This window comes from Suncus etruscus, chromosome 7, assembly GCF_024139225.1.
Source record: "Suncus etruscus isolate mSunEtr1 chromosome 7, mSunEtr1.pri.cur, whole genome shotgun sequence".
In the NCBI taxonomy this organism is placed as follows: domain Eukaryota; kingdom Metazoa; phylum Chordata; class Mammalia; order Eulipotyphla; family Soricidae; genus Suncus; species Suncus etruscus.
The window spans coordinates 79635612-79650289 of record NC_064854.1 but is presented as its reverse complement, the minus strand read 5'-3'; the positions used below and the strand labels follow the sequence as shown (position 1 = coordinate 79650289).

Genomic DNA, 14678 nt, shown 5'->3' with positions numbered 1-14678 from the left:
TAAAAGTGACAATATTCAAACACAAATTTGCAGGCCTGTCGTTTTCAGAAGAACAAAACCTTGCATTCATTTCATTCAACTCTAAAATGGGAAAATCAACTTGGAACCATCAATTTCAAAGTTCTACTCCCCAAGCCTCATCTCAGCCCATCTCTGCCCCATAAAATGGATTCCCCCTAATACTGTGTACAGAGCACCTGCACGATGAAGCAAAATTCAGGAAAAGCATTAAGTAAACTGTAACTACTAGTATTCACAGTCTATTTTCTCACTGGACATCATAAAGCAGAGGATTTTCACCTTTATCTCTTGTTAATATGCCACAGGTCTTAGCTTCAAGACTGGTAAAAAAAAATTCCAAGAAACGATTCTCTCAGCTAGGCAGTGGCTCTCAGTATGCTCTTCATGGAGGGCATGCCAGAATTTGGGGAAAGGACTTAGTAGTCAATAGTACAAGACAAAGGAGTAAAACTCCTGTCAGGTAAGTCTGATACGCCCCTTGAAAGAAGAATCACTTTTATAGAAAGTATTAGATTTCATTATATTATAAGTATCATTCAAACACTATGTGATTGTTTATCATTGTGTGCTGGTTTAGGAATACTGATAATGGTTCTGTGTGAGAAAGCACTGTCAAATAACAGACTTAGCATACTACTTATTTTCAACTAGAGTAATGCCCTAAGTAAGCGTTTAAAAGTGACTAGTATGGGCAGAACTGACGGGACAATGGGTAGTACACTTGTCTTACACACCACAAAAAGTAATTTCTCAGTGCAGAGCCAGCAGTAACTGGTGAGGCAAAATTAATTAGTTAATTAAAATAAAGATGATTAATAGTTCATTTCAAAGGTTTAGTTAATGTTTATAGAATGATTTCAAGGGGGATTTAACAGCTCCATAAAAGTATGCAAAATCTGGGCCGAAGAGATAGCATGGAGGCAGGGTGTTTGCCTTGCATGCAGAATGAAGGTGGTTCAAATCCCGGCATCCCATATGGTTCCAGAGCCTGCCAGGAGCAATTTCTGAGCATAGAGCGCTGCCGGGTGTGACCCAAAAACAAAAAAAACAAACAAAAAAAAAAAAGTACACAAAATCTGTATATGTGTGCGTAAGCCCAACAAATATGTTTATGTGTGCTACAAATATTTTACATATAGGAGCACTTGGGGGAATTTATTTCAGATTATCAAAGCAAACCATATCACACAAGTAAATAATAAATTAAGAGCCATAAATATTAACTGTTATATTGTAAAAGGAAAATCTAAGCACCAGGGAGATAAAAGTAAAATCATTCTAGATTTTTATCTAGAGTCCATCACTATCTTCCTCTAATTCTTTCATTGATATAAATCTGATGAGAGAACTTGGTTTCAATCTTGGAAGAGAGAAAGAAAAACCTTACTGAGAACTGCAGCATTTCCATGCTTTACCACATAAATATTTACACATGTTAAACTGCTTAGATTTTCCAGAGTCCAATAATGACAGGTTTTATTTGCAATCCCCAAGCTTTTATCTTCCCACCCCCATCATTATCCACTAAATAATTATAGTTGCATAAAATTCATGAGAAATGCTTTAGATTTAAACTATATGTTGATGTTGCAAAACTAATGCATCCAAGATATACAATTACTGCACAGTAAATTAAAGTATGTAAAGCCATTGTAAGATGTGATGGAAATATAACTGACCTTCATGAGATGCTGATTTATCCATTTTGTAAAGGTTTTTTTTTGAACTTTGTCCCGTTCATCTGTAAGGGAAAACAAAAGATACAGATATGGTTGGTAAAATCTATGAAAAGAAAACTTTAGTAGTGATTCTGCATTTTAAAAAATAAGGCATTCAAAAGACACATTTTAATACCTGGGGGTAAAAAAAAAATACAATACTTTCCTGTTTTTAACTTTAGACTACCTGTAAGAAAATGTTAAAGGAGCCATTTAACAGGTCATATGTGCCAATATAAACTTTCAACAAATGCCTCTGTGCAATCAATTGCATAAACCCAGCACTACAGTTTCCGTCAGGAAGCAGGTTAACCCAGATTCAGGTAAATTCCCTACAGAACTATACAAAACACTTATACATCACATCATGTTCCATTTGGCCATCAAAAGACTGGGTAATTTCATTCTCAGAGACTGAAGATCTGCTTATGATTGTTTAGCTAATGCTGACAGCTCCTTAAGAATTTTTCTTTTTTTTTCTGGGGAGAAAGTTGCCACACCCACCTTCCAATTATGTTCAGGGACCTAGGATCAAACCTGGTGCTCTGACAAGCAAAACATGTTCCCCCGCCTTGTTTTGTTTTTGTTTTGTTTTGTTTTGGAGCCATACCCAGTGTCATTCAAGGGTTACTCCTGGCTCTATTTGTTCAGAAATCCCTCCTTGCACGCTCAGGAGAATCATATGGGATGCTAGGATCAAACTTGGTCCATCCAGGGTTGCCACGTGCAAGGCAAATGCCCTACCGCTATACTATCACTCCAACCCCTAGCCTTGTTTTTTCTACAAAAAACAAGATTGATTTACAATCTAGTTCTTAGGATTGAAGTGAATTCTGGCTTTATTACTACTCAGACTGATTCTCACTAGGTATTTTTAATTACCTAAGAAACAGAAATGCCCCAATTTGATTCTAGCTACAGAGAGTGAGTGAAACAGACTTAATTATAATGGTGATGCAAAAAAAGAAACATCTTCTGATTAATTTTTCTGACAGCACAGAGCTAACTTTTCTCTCTACAGACATGAACAACTTAAAAACATTACCCTTGGGGCTGGAGCAATAGCACAGTATGTAAGGCATTTGCCTTGCATGCGGCCAGCCCGGGTTGGATATCCAGCATCCCATATGGTCCAGTGAGCCTTTCTGAGCTCACAGCCAGAAGTAACCCCCGAGTGCTGCTGGGTGTGGCCCCCACAAAAAAATTTCCCTTCGGCACTAGGGAGGACAGTGAAGGGCCGAGAACTATAGACTTGCAAGTGTATACAGTCACAAGTAGATCCCTGAAGACCCACAGGAAGCATTTGCAACCCTGCAGTTCTTCCATTTAAGCCTGAAACTTATGCTTTACAATCACTGAAGCCACAACTAACTTCTGTTTGAGGCACAGTCCGGTATGTGTGAACACCACAAAAAAGAGTGCAGCCCTGGTAAACATAACTAAAAAGCCACACAAGCACAACAGCCAAACATATGTCTACTCAGTCAACACAATAATAGCAGCAGCAACAATAATGAAGGGAAGGTAGAGAGACAGAAGAGTTTTAAAACGTATTTTTTAAATAGAATCACCATGAGTCACAAAGTTTCAAAAATACTCTTGACTGAGTTTCAGGCAGACAATGCTCCAGTACCTATCCCTTCACCAGTGTCCTTTACCTCCACTGGTGTCCCAGTTTCCCTCTACAATGAGGCCGACCTCTGTAACAGGCACTTTTCACCTGTATTTGTTATCCTGTTTCCTTCCCTAACATATGGCCCTAACACCCCAGTAACAAGCTTCCTAGTGAACACTAGTACTCCTGCTCTTTGTTTCTAATGCCTCTCAGTATTGAATATTCCTCTATGCAGTTTCTCTATATCCAACATATGAAAGAGAAAATGAGTATTTTAAAGTCTCTTGTTCTTTATCCACTGATTTTAAAATTCAATGATTTGCATAAGACACAATTTTAAATTCTAAAATAGCAACAAGTTACTTTCTCTACGGTCATTAAAAATATACCTTCTACTCTTCGTCTTTCTTTTGCTTTGTTTTTGGGTCAGACCCGGCGGCACTCAGGGTTATTCTTGGCTTTGCACTCAGAAATCGCTCCTGGTAGGCTCGGGTTGACCATATGGGATGCCGGGATTCGAACCACCATACATCCTGGACTGGCTGCTTGCGAGGCAAACATCCTACCACTGTGCTATCTCTCCAGCCCCCTACTCTTGGTTTCTAATTGATACATAAGAGTATCTAATATTGTAGTCCTTGCAAATACATAATATACTGATATCATACTGTTATAGATCCTCAAAATACAGACTTAAAATATATCACCTTATACAGATATACTGTTTTTCTTGTGCTATTTATCTTGTCTATCCTCTTAGCAACTTTCAAACATGCAAATACCATTCTTTGAGTATGGTCACCGTGATATCCATTAGATCCTCACAATGTTTGTCTCTTTTGACCCTCATAACTCATTTTCCTACTTATTAAAGTCTTCTAGAATTTAAGGAAAAAGAAAAATGGTGATTTTCTGGTTCATCAAATTGTTCTTTCCCATAATCATCTAATATCTAATGCTTACCATCAAAGCTACCCTATCTTCTTCCATTTCCAGGCAGCACTTTCCTAATTTTTGGTTTCCTTCATCCATCCTTTCTGCATCTTGAATAATTCTTTTCCCAGGTTGTCTTCTTCACTCTCTCACCACTATTCAGAACTTTTCTACCCTCTCTGAGAAATGTCTTTCTTCTCTTTCTCCTTATTCTTCATCCCTGAACCTCCTTAACTAGTTCAGTGTAATTAAAGTTTCTTGGAAACTCTCATCCTATTAATTCATGTATTCACAATATTATAAATCATATATTCAAAGTAATATAAAATAAAATATTAAAGTCGGGGCTGGAGCGATCGTGCAGCATTTAGGCATTTGCCTTGCACACGGCTGACACGGTCAGACCTTGGTTCGATTCCCAGCACCCCACCTGGAAGAGTATTTGTGGTATCAGGCAAGCTTAATACTAAAAAGATAAATATCTTAATATAAACCAGGGGATAAATCACACAAATAACCCAGTGATATAAAACAATCCACACAATAATTCAATCTCACTAATAATAAAACACAAATAATTATTTTTAACAATATCTTTAGTTAAGTACCATGGTTACCAATATATTCATAGTCAGGTTTCAATCATAAAATGTACACCCCCTTCACCAACACATATTCCAATCATCATAAAACATTCCCTTCATAAAAATTTCTACTGAATAATACTATTTCAATGGGAAAAAAAAATAGAAAAGGCTCTGTTGAAGAGCACTGCACAGGGTCAGAGTAATAGTTTTGTAGGCAAAGGGTTTTCCACTTACTACATCCAGGAATGATCCCTAAGAACAAAGCTAGGAGTAAGTAAAACCTTGGTAGTAAACTAACAAATGTGGGTACCCCCAAATTTTTTTCAAATAACCAGTGCTTCTCTAGGACAAATCTCACACACACGTCTTAAAAAATGTACATGCCCTTGGAGAGACATAGTACAGGGATAAAGGGCCTGTCTTATATCCCACAGACCTATATCAAACCAACATATGATCCAGTGACCTGAACACCATGGGGGGTCACTACTGAGTACAGAGAATGGAAGAGTCCCTAAGCACCTCCAGGATACAGGCAATCTCCCACAGCCACCCCAAATTATACATTTTCTTTTTTATGGTAAAATCTCTTCTAAAATGTCTCCTAGAGCAACAATAATTATATACAAACTGTTTGTCTGAGAATATAAAATAGGTATTTATATTATTTTAAAGTTTGTTTTTTGGGGGGTTGGATAAATGTTCAAAACTATGGTACTGGATAAACAAATTTTTATAAAGAAATCCAACATCCTGTGTAGATTCAATCCTTATAGAAGTACTAAATGATGACATATTATAGCTTGAAGCTCTCCTACTAAAGAGGTGTGAGATGGACCACAGAACAAGTATATTTCCTTTTTTATTTTGGTGGTGCCAGGGAAAGAACCCAGAGAAACACAAGGCAAGTGCTCCACCACTGATTCAGATTCTTAGCTTTCTAGTTTGCGTTTATAAGCATTTCTTCTCTTAAGTACATCACTGAGAACCTATTTCCCAGTATCATTAAAAAGCACCAAAATGGGCCTGGAGAGATAGCATAGAGGTAAGGCATTTGCCTTGCATGCAGAAGGATGGTGGTTCTAATGCCGGCATCCCATATGGTCTCTCGAGCCTGCCAGGAGTGATTTCTGAACATAGAGCCAGGAGTAACCCCTGAGCACAGCCCGATGTGACACAAAAAAAAAAAAAAAAAAAAAAAAAAAAAGTACCAAAATAAAATCAACCATTACATTCTGCCCATAACAGATTCCTTTCCAATGCACCAAACTTCTAATTCTGGAATAAGCAGGAGAAGAGGCTGCAAAAGCAAACTCATGACAGAATCTTGCTAAATAAGAACATTAATGTTCAGGATTTGTTAGATCTGTTTATTATGCCTAAGTTTTTTCCTTTTCTTTTCTTACTTTTTCGTATGCCTAATTTTTTAATCCAAAATCCCTAAGGATAGTCAGTATTAATATTTGCAAAGTACTTATTTCTTCTGTTGGTCATGTTGAAATATAGTCTATATATCACCCATCTACTCTTATAGGAGATACTTTAATGCATTTATTTCATTAAAAAACAAGTCTGTGAAATGAACCATTTATGTTTCAAAAAGAACAATTCAGAAGAGCAATGTGTTATCACTTAAGGTGGTAAACAATATATCTCTCAAAGTGGTAGGAGCATCTTACTTTTTGCCTGAAATGTTCAAAATGAACCTAAATTACAACATAGAATATGAAGGAAAAAAATACAAGAAAATCCATCTCCTAATCCTCTGTACTGACAAAACTCTGCTCCCTTCATTTACTACCTTATTCCAGAATTTACCAGGTCTCCTAATGCACCCTCTGCCACAGTAATGCTGGGAACACCACACTGAACAGTAACACACTGCATTGTACTCTGGAGCTCCGAATCTAGAAAGATTCCTTGCATGAAAATAAGTGAAATTCGGGTGCCTACTGAGTAAAAAATGCAGTACTCACCAAGAAAGCAACCATATGAAAGAAAAGAAAGACTGAACCTATTCAAAGCAGTCAGGTAGAGTCTAAAGGAGAGGAAGTTGATTAGAGAAACAGAAGCCAGACATGTGCAGACATCTCCATTAAAAAGGGAATTATTGTGGTGAGAAAGGAACTATCATTCACTGTTGGTGGGAATGATGACTGTTTCATTCTAAGAGAAGCAATGGAGAGTTATCAAAAAAAAATAGCAATATAGCTACCAAATGTCCCAGCAATACCACTTCATGACATCTATTTCCAAAATTCAGAAACATTTATTCAAAGGATATGTGCACATTAACGTTTTCACAACACTTAGTACAATAGCCAAGACATAGACACAACCCAAAAGCCTGACTACAGATGAATGGATCACAAGTTCTGGATGGGGCCAGAGAGATACCATGGAGGTAATAACGTGTTTGCCTTGCGGTCTGAAGGTCTGTGGTTCGAATCCCAGCATCCCATATGGTCCCCGGAGCCTGCCAGGAGCGATTTCTGAGCCTGGAGCCAGGAGTGACCCCTGAGTGCTGCTGGGTGTGACCCCCTCCCCCCAAAAAAAGTTGTGGTATATATACACAATGGAATGCTATGTAACTCGGAGAAAACAAAATTGTTCAATTTTCCACACATGGAAATTGAGTCTATCAAATAGAATGAAGTCAGTCAGGGGCCGGGCGGTGGCGCAAGAGGTAAGGTGCCTGCCTTGCCTGCGCTAGCCTTGGACGGACCGCGGTTCGATCCCCCGGTGTCTCATATGGTCCCCCAAGCCAGGAGCAACTTCTGAGCGCATAGCCAGGAGTAACCCCTGAGTGTCAACGGGTGTGGCCCAAAAACCAAAAAAAAAAAAAAAAAAGAATGAAGTCAGTCAGTGGGGAGGGATAAAGAATGATCATGATCCTTCTCATATGTGGGACTTAAAGCTATTCAGCAAGGGAGCAACAAAGAGCCAAAGACAACACAGTGAACTGATCCTCAAAAGTGAGTTTGGGAGGAGGGGCACTGGAATCCTAGAGGGAGGGAGGAGGGCACATTGGTGATGGTTGTGGTGTTGGAATTATGTGCATGGAAAACTATCAACAGTATTGGAAATCACCTCAATTAATCTTAAAACATTAAAAATCTTAAAATCCTGACTAAATTACTTAGATTACAATAAAACAAAGTGCAGTTCTGTGATACCCTCTAGCGTCATACAGTCAAGCGTGTCAATTTTTCAAATTGAAGTGTTGAGCTTATTTCAATCACAGAATCACAGGAATGCTGGGGAACCTGACCCAGTCCTGGGATGTGCACTTTATAAAAATGAAATCAAACAATGGAACCACTGTACTAAAGTCTAGTAGTCATATCATATTTTCAAGTTTTTTCTAAACAAAAAGAAAACACTGGGAATAAAACTAACTTTCTAGGTGATATCCATAATATTCCCACCATTAATTACTTAGGACCACAATTAAGTTGTCCATAAAAAACAGTTTGCAATGTATTATTCATGACAAATCCTTAGAAGTCAAGGACAGAAACTATTCATATCAAGTTGCAAAATATGAGATTTAGACATTCCTGTGTTTATTCTGAAAAATTTTTAGTAATTCTAAAATCACATATTATTAATGCTAATAAGGTTTATCAGTCATTAAACTAAATGCAACATAGACTACTATCCTAAAAAGAGTTATCAGGGCATATTTATTGTTTTCCAAATTAGTATTTCCTGTAGATTAAGAAAATGAGGGGAAGGAGTAATAGCATAGTAAGGCATTTGCCTTGCATGCAGCCAACACAGGTCAGACCCCAGTTCGAATCCCGACATCCCATATGGTCCCCCGAGCCTGCCAGGAGCAACTTTTTGAGCGCAGAGCCAGGAGTAACCCTTAAGTGCCGCCGGGTGTGACCCAAAAACCTAAAGCCAAAAAAAAAAAAAATGATTATTTATTCTAAAGACCAATCATTTATTGATTAATAACCTACCAAGGTGATTTATATCAAAAATGTTGATCTGGGGGCCGGGCGGTGGCGCAAGAGGTAAGGTGCCTGCCTTGCCTGCGCTAGCCTTGGACGGACCGCGGTTCGATCCCCCGGTGTCCCATATGGTCCCCCAAGCCAGGAGCAACTTCTGAGCGCATAGCCAGGAGTAACCCCTGAGCGTCAACGGGTGTGGCCCAAAAACCAAAAAAAAAAAAAAAAAAAAAAAAAAGAATGTTGATCTGATCAAACAATTTAGCTCCAAGCACAAAAGAGGTATTCACTAAATATTTCCTATCCAAAAAATGCTGTTTCAGTCACTGAGTTTTTGTTGCATGGTTGTGGCTTTGGCCCCAAAGCACTGCTGAGCCTGTAAGGTTGGCAGGCAATATTGAAGAAATATTTGGGGACTATGTCCACAACTGAAGCATAAAGCACTGAAGTGTGTGACAGTGAACTATCCCTTTGGTTTCTAATAGATATTATTAAATCTGTGTAAGTCCCATTGTTGTCAACCACTGGACTTTTCTTTTACACTTGAAGAAGATAAATTGTTTTTTGTTTTGTTTTGTTTTTTTAAATCACAGCCCATTCTATGGTCTCAACTTTCTTCAGCAAAGTAATATAGAATCAGAGAATAATTTAAGTCTGCAAAGACTGTGATTTACCACTTTCCATACACATTATTTCAAAAGGGAGTATTCCAGATTACACCATTTAATCTTACAATTACAAGTCTCTTTATTTCATTCCGGTGAGGGATGTCTTACAGTGAAATTTATATTTAGGATAATGTTGCTATGACTACATGATGGAAACATTATTTCTGTGACTAACTCATTCTACTCAACAGACTATTCAGTTATTTTTTCTGAATGGAATTTTACTACACTTGTTTCCTTGAAAATTATTTAATTTATACAATAACATTTAAGAAAAACATACTTATGACCACCTTTATTTTAAAAATGGTGGGGGATAGAAGGATAGTACAGCAAATGTACTGTACTACATTTTGCACACAACCAGCCTAGGTTCAACTCCAGTATCCCAGACACACGCACAATTTCAGGGGGAGAGGGACATGCCCAAATGAGCCAAGGAAAGAATATTATCATCACTTACAGCAACTGGCTTTCAATAAAATCTAGAGTTAAGCCCCCTCAAACAGAGATCAGACAAACAATAAACAGAGGTTATTTAAAAACATAGCCCAGGAACATCAATAAGGGGTAGGTGCTCTTTAGGAAGCTTAAAAGTCATCCTGAGTGCCTGTGTAGATTTCTTAAAGTGTCCCATTATCTCCTAAACTCCAGCCACATAAGCCAGTACCTTTCCCTCTCAGTTCTGAAAATACGAAAGTCAGATTGTAGATGATACTACTAACCCAAACAGCACATCAGCCCCACCAGCTTTGCATTCCAGTCTTGATCATTTTTCAGTAGTTGTCCCATCATTATCCAGAAAACCTATTCAACAGCTTCCTGAACTCTTTCCGCCTGTACTCCGGTGTGTCAGACTTAAGTTAACTTGCTATGCAGAAAGGAAAACACTGACTCGCCAGACACTCCCACTGCAAGCTAAAAACTAGTCACCTCCCACTTTTAAACAAACATTAGCAAAGTTAATTTTTTCATTACTTTTTGGAGATATGAACAACTAATGCCAAAGTGAAAGAACATTATCTGTTAATCTCATAACTCTTTATATGAAATTACTTAAAAAGAATTTTTATAGGAAAAAACAGAATACTGATATAGTTGTTGACAGCCTTTGAAACATTCATAGGATTTTAACTTCATTCTAAATATATAATTAAAAACTTCCACTTCTGCTAAAAAGTTCAAAGTATCTTTATATGACTTCACATCCTTTCTCTTGTTTTCCAATTGTCTTTGTCCATACAGAAAAGTCTGAGTCTATTTCAAGTTAAGATAAACTATTATAATAATAGCAAACACATAAGAAGCACTTAATATGTGTCAGATACTATCTTCAGTTAAATTAAAAAAACACAGATATATTAATATTACTGTCCCAATAACTCTATGTGATTAAACCCATTTATAGAAAAAGAAACTGAGGCACTTATCCATAAGGTCACAAAGCTACTAATGACAGAAAATGGGTAAAAGTATACTTTGAAAAGTATATTCACTATTATAAAGAGTTGAAAAAATGATAACAAAAATACTTTCTGTGAGATCACATGAAAAATAGGCAAGAATATGTTTTCACACTTATTAATAAGGATCAGGTGTGATTTGTAAAATACTAGGAAATACTTCGCAAGAAGTCCCATATAAAGAAGAAAAAAGGCTGCTCCTTCTTGAGTGTATGTGTACTCTTGATTCTTGATTGTATACTATTCCTTAGTAAATCTTTTTTAGACTCTACATAAACTACAGTTAAAAAAGAAAATATATAAACTGATGCAACTGTATAATTAAATTGACAAAGCCAGGGATCTGAGTAATAGCACAGTGGTAGAGCATTTTCTGTGCATGCTGCCGAGCCAGGATGGACCTAAATTCAATCCATGGCATCCCATATGGTCCCCTGAGTCTGCCAGAGCGATTTCTGAGCACAAAGCCAGAAGTAACCCCTGAGCACCTCCAGGTATGCTCTCTGCTCCCCAAAAAGGAGCCAAAGGCAGTGATCTAGCCAGTTTCCCAAGCACTGCCTAGAAATAGTCATACAATGAAACACAATACCAAGGAAATAGCAATGAAAGATTAATGCCTTGTTATCAAAAAGAAAGAAAAGTGAACTATGAAATTATGAAAAAGATTACTCCTGAAATAATGATGAGCACTGTGTACTGGTAACCAACAAGGTTGCTGAGACTGAATCAGACCAGCTGCATATTATCACCTCAGCCAACACCCAGCCACACCACCCATAAACTAGAGCCTTCACCCAACAGTGATCATCTGGACTCTTTGCACCTCAATCTAGTAATGACTGCCTTGTCCATTTAACACAACCCTCACCCAGAGACCTCATTCAACATCACCTGTGTGACAAGAGGTTGCAGGTGAAACAGGTCAAGTTCTCTCCACACCCCTTTTAGGTGAAAAATCTTACAAAGTATACATATCCTTTTCATTTTAGTTGGCTTTGATTTTGTTTTGGACTCACTAATGGTAGCTCAAAGATTACTCCTGGAGGTATAAACACACATGAAAGCTATTACCCCTAGCAAGCAATGCAAGAAAATGTATGCAACCAATCAGTCATTGCCACAATATAAGACCAAGAGAGGGAAGGTAGCAAAAGATAGATTCTTTAATTTCCTTTTTTTTTTTGTTTTTTGTTTGTTTGTTTGTTTTGGTTTTTGGGTCACACCCAGCAGCATTCAGGGGTTCCTCCTGGCTTCATGCTCAGAAATCGCTCCTGGCAGGCCCGGGGGACCATATGGGATGCCAGGATTCTAACCGATAACCTTCTGCATGAAAGGCAAATGCCTTACCTCCATGCTATCTCTCCCACCCCCAGATTCTTTAATTTCTTACATAACAATTTCAGAGAAAGAAAAACACAAAATGCCTTGTCCTCAATTATTCAATAAATTTGTTTCTAGGGAATCTCTTCATTTTGTTCAAAGTAAAAGAGTAAATAAATAAACCAAGGATAAAAATAAGAATTTGGGGGCCGGAGAGATAGAACAGCAGTAGGGCTTTTGACTTGCAAGCTGCCGACCCAAGACCAATGGTGGTTCAAATCACAGCATCCCATATGGTCCAACGAGCCTGCCAGGAGCGATTTCTGAGCACAGAGCCAAGAGTAACCCCTGAGCACCGCCAGGTGTGACCCAAAAACAAAAAACAAAAAACAAAAAAACAAAAAAAAAAAAGAATTTGGGACTTCTTGTCTCTTTCGGTACTAGACTCTGGAGGCTTACTACACAGTGGAATGTTTTTACTGTTTATCTTGAATATAGTCAAAATCTTAATTGATAAATATTGGCTGCTGGGCTGGAGAGATAGCATGGAGGTAAAGTGTTTGCCTTTCATGCAAGAGGTCATCGGTTCGAATCCCAGCGTCCCATATGGTCCCCTGTGCCTGCCAGGAGCAATTTCTGAGCATGGAGCCAGGAGTAACCCCTGAGCACTGCCGGGTGTGACCCAAAAACCACAAAAAAAAAAAAAAAAAAAAAAAAAAATATTGGCTGCTACTGTGAATATGTCACAGTGGCCCAGAAATAAAACCAAATATGTTCATCTCCTACTATTTCGACAAATTTCACTTTCGCCAGAGTGGACTGCAATTCTAATCCTTTTTTTCATGTTTGTGGACTCTTAACAATTTAAGAGGTTTGCTGAGGTTACCTCTCAAATCAAAGGAAAGCTCAGAGTGATTCATATACATAAAACTCATCACACTGTGAGTCAGCAGCAGAGTCAGAGTGGGGAACACCAAAAGACAATAGCTCTGAACTACAGCCTAGACATTTCATAAAGAAACTTTCTCCTGGGGACAGTGCGATAGCACAGCAGTAGGGTGTTTGCCTTGTGCATGGCTGACCCAGGATGGACCTCAGTTCTACCCCATCATAAGGTCCCCCAAGCCAGGAGCAATTTCTGAGTGCATAGCCAGGAGTAACCCCTGAGCATCACCAGGTGTGGCCCCAAAACAAAAACAAAAACAAAAGAAAGTATCTCCCTCAAGAGCTATTTTTAAAGTGACATTTGCTTTAGCTAGATCATCATGTCTGCCCCCAAGGAGCTTCAGAAGCCACAACCATCCCAAAACCATCACCTGAAGAGAGATGCATAGGCTTCAACCACCACACAGCTCATAGCAGCCACACCCTGGAGCCCTCAGAAGCAAAAAACAAACAAAAAAAAAGGTACACAAACTAGAAAGAATATGGGTTTCCAGGAGACATCATTCATTCCCTGAAAGTAGGGGAGGGGGAGGCCTGAAGCCAAGCCAGATTTGCATTCTCCCCAACAAAACTAACCCAGGATTGGCAGGAATTTGTGAAGGAGGGCTGCACACTACAGGAAGAAAGAACAGTCACAAAAGCACATAAATGGGAATAAATAACTACAACTGGAAACAGGAAACTAGTGGAACGAGAAAAAGAAAAACTGTGCCACATGTCATAGTTCACAGAGCACTTTTACATAATCATCCCACTTGATATTCACATATTTTTTGCTAAGTAGGTATATACTCATTTTCAGTGATGAATGAACTGAAGAACTAACAGATAAAAGCAATTTTCTTTTTAATTGAAACCAATGTGAATTACAAGTCTTTCAGTTCTATTTCAGGTAGTGACATGAGTTAGGGCCATTCCCATCACCAGTGCTGACCTCCCTCCACCCTTGTTCCCAGCTTGCATCCCATATATCCATCCTTAGCCCCTGAACTGCTAGTGCAACAGATCCCTTTTGTGTATACCATGTTGTAATTTGACAATGATTCTATTGTCATTTATTTTAGTTTGGGTATTTAGGTTTGATCATTTTTTATTTCCACAAAAATGTTCCTGAGACCACTTGGCCCTTGGGTCCCCTCCACTTTTTTTTTTCTTTTCTCAATTTGTAGACATAGAAATATGAGGCAGAACAAGATGATTCATGTTCTATAGCTCTGTAAAAAAAAGATGGGAGCCCTATCTAGAAACTATATATAAAATGAAAAGAAGAAAAAATAAAAAAGAAAGGGGACAAGATGAGGATTTATTTATTTCTTTATTTTTACATAGGCAGAGTAAACAAACACTAAGGAAATTTGAAAGGAAATTCCCTTGACCTAAGAGATACAGGGTGTCTCTATCCATGAAGCATACTGTCATAAGACTTCTGGCTCTACTCCAAATTTAGGATCA

The 14678-nt window shown here is 38.2% G+C and overlaps 1 protein-coding gene across 3 annotated transcripts in view; it reads right to left on the bottom strand.

Annotated features, from left to right (window-relative positions):
* Positions 1-14678, bottom strand: part of DST (dystonin) — a 541070-nt gene that overhangs the window by 292777 nt on the left and 233615 nt on the right. For all 3 annotated transcript variants that reach the window (XM_049776729.1, XM_049776730.1, XM_049776727.1), the window contains exon 5: positions 1701-1762. In XM_049776729.1, coding sequence (XP_049632686.1) covers positions 1701-1762 — 62 coding nt within the window. The remainder of the gene's footprint in view (positions 1-1700; positions 1763-14678) is intronic.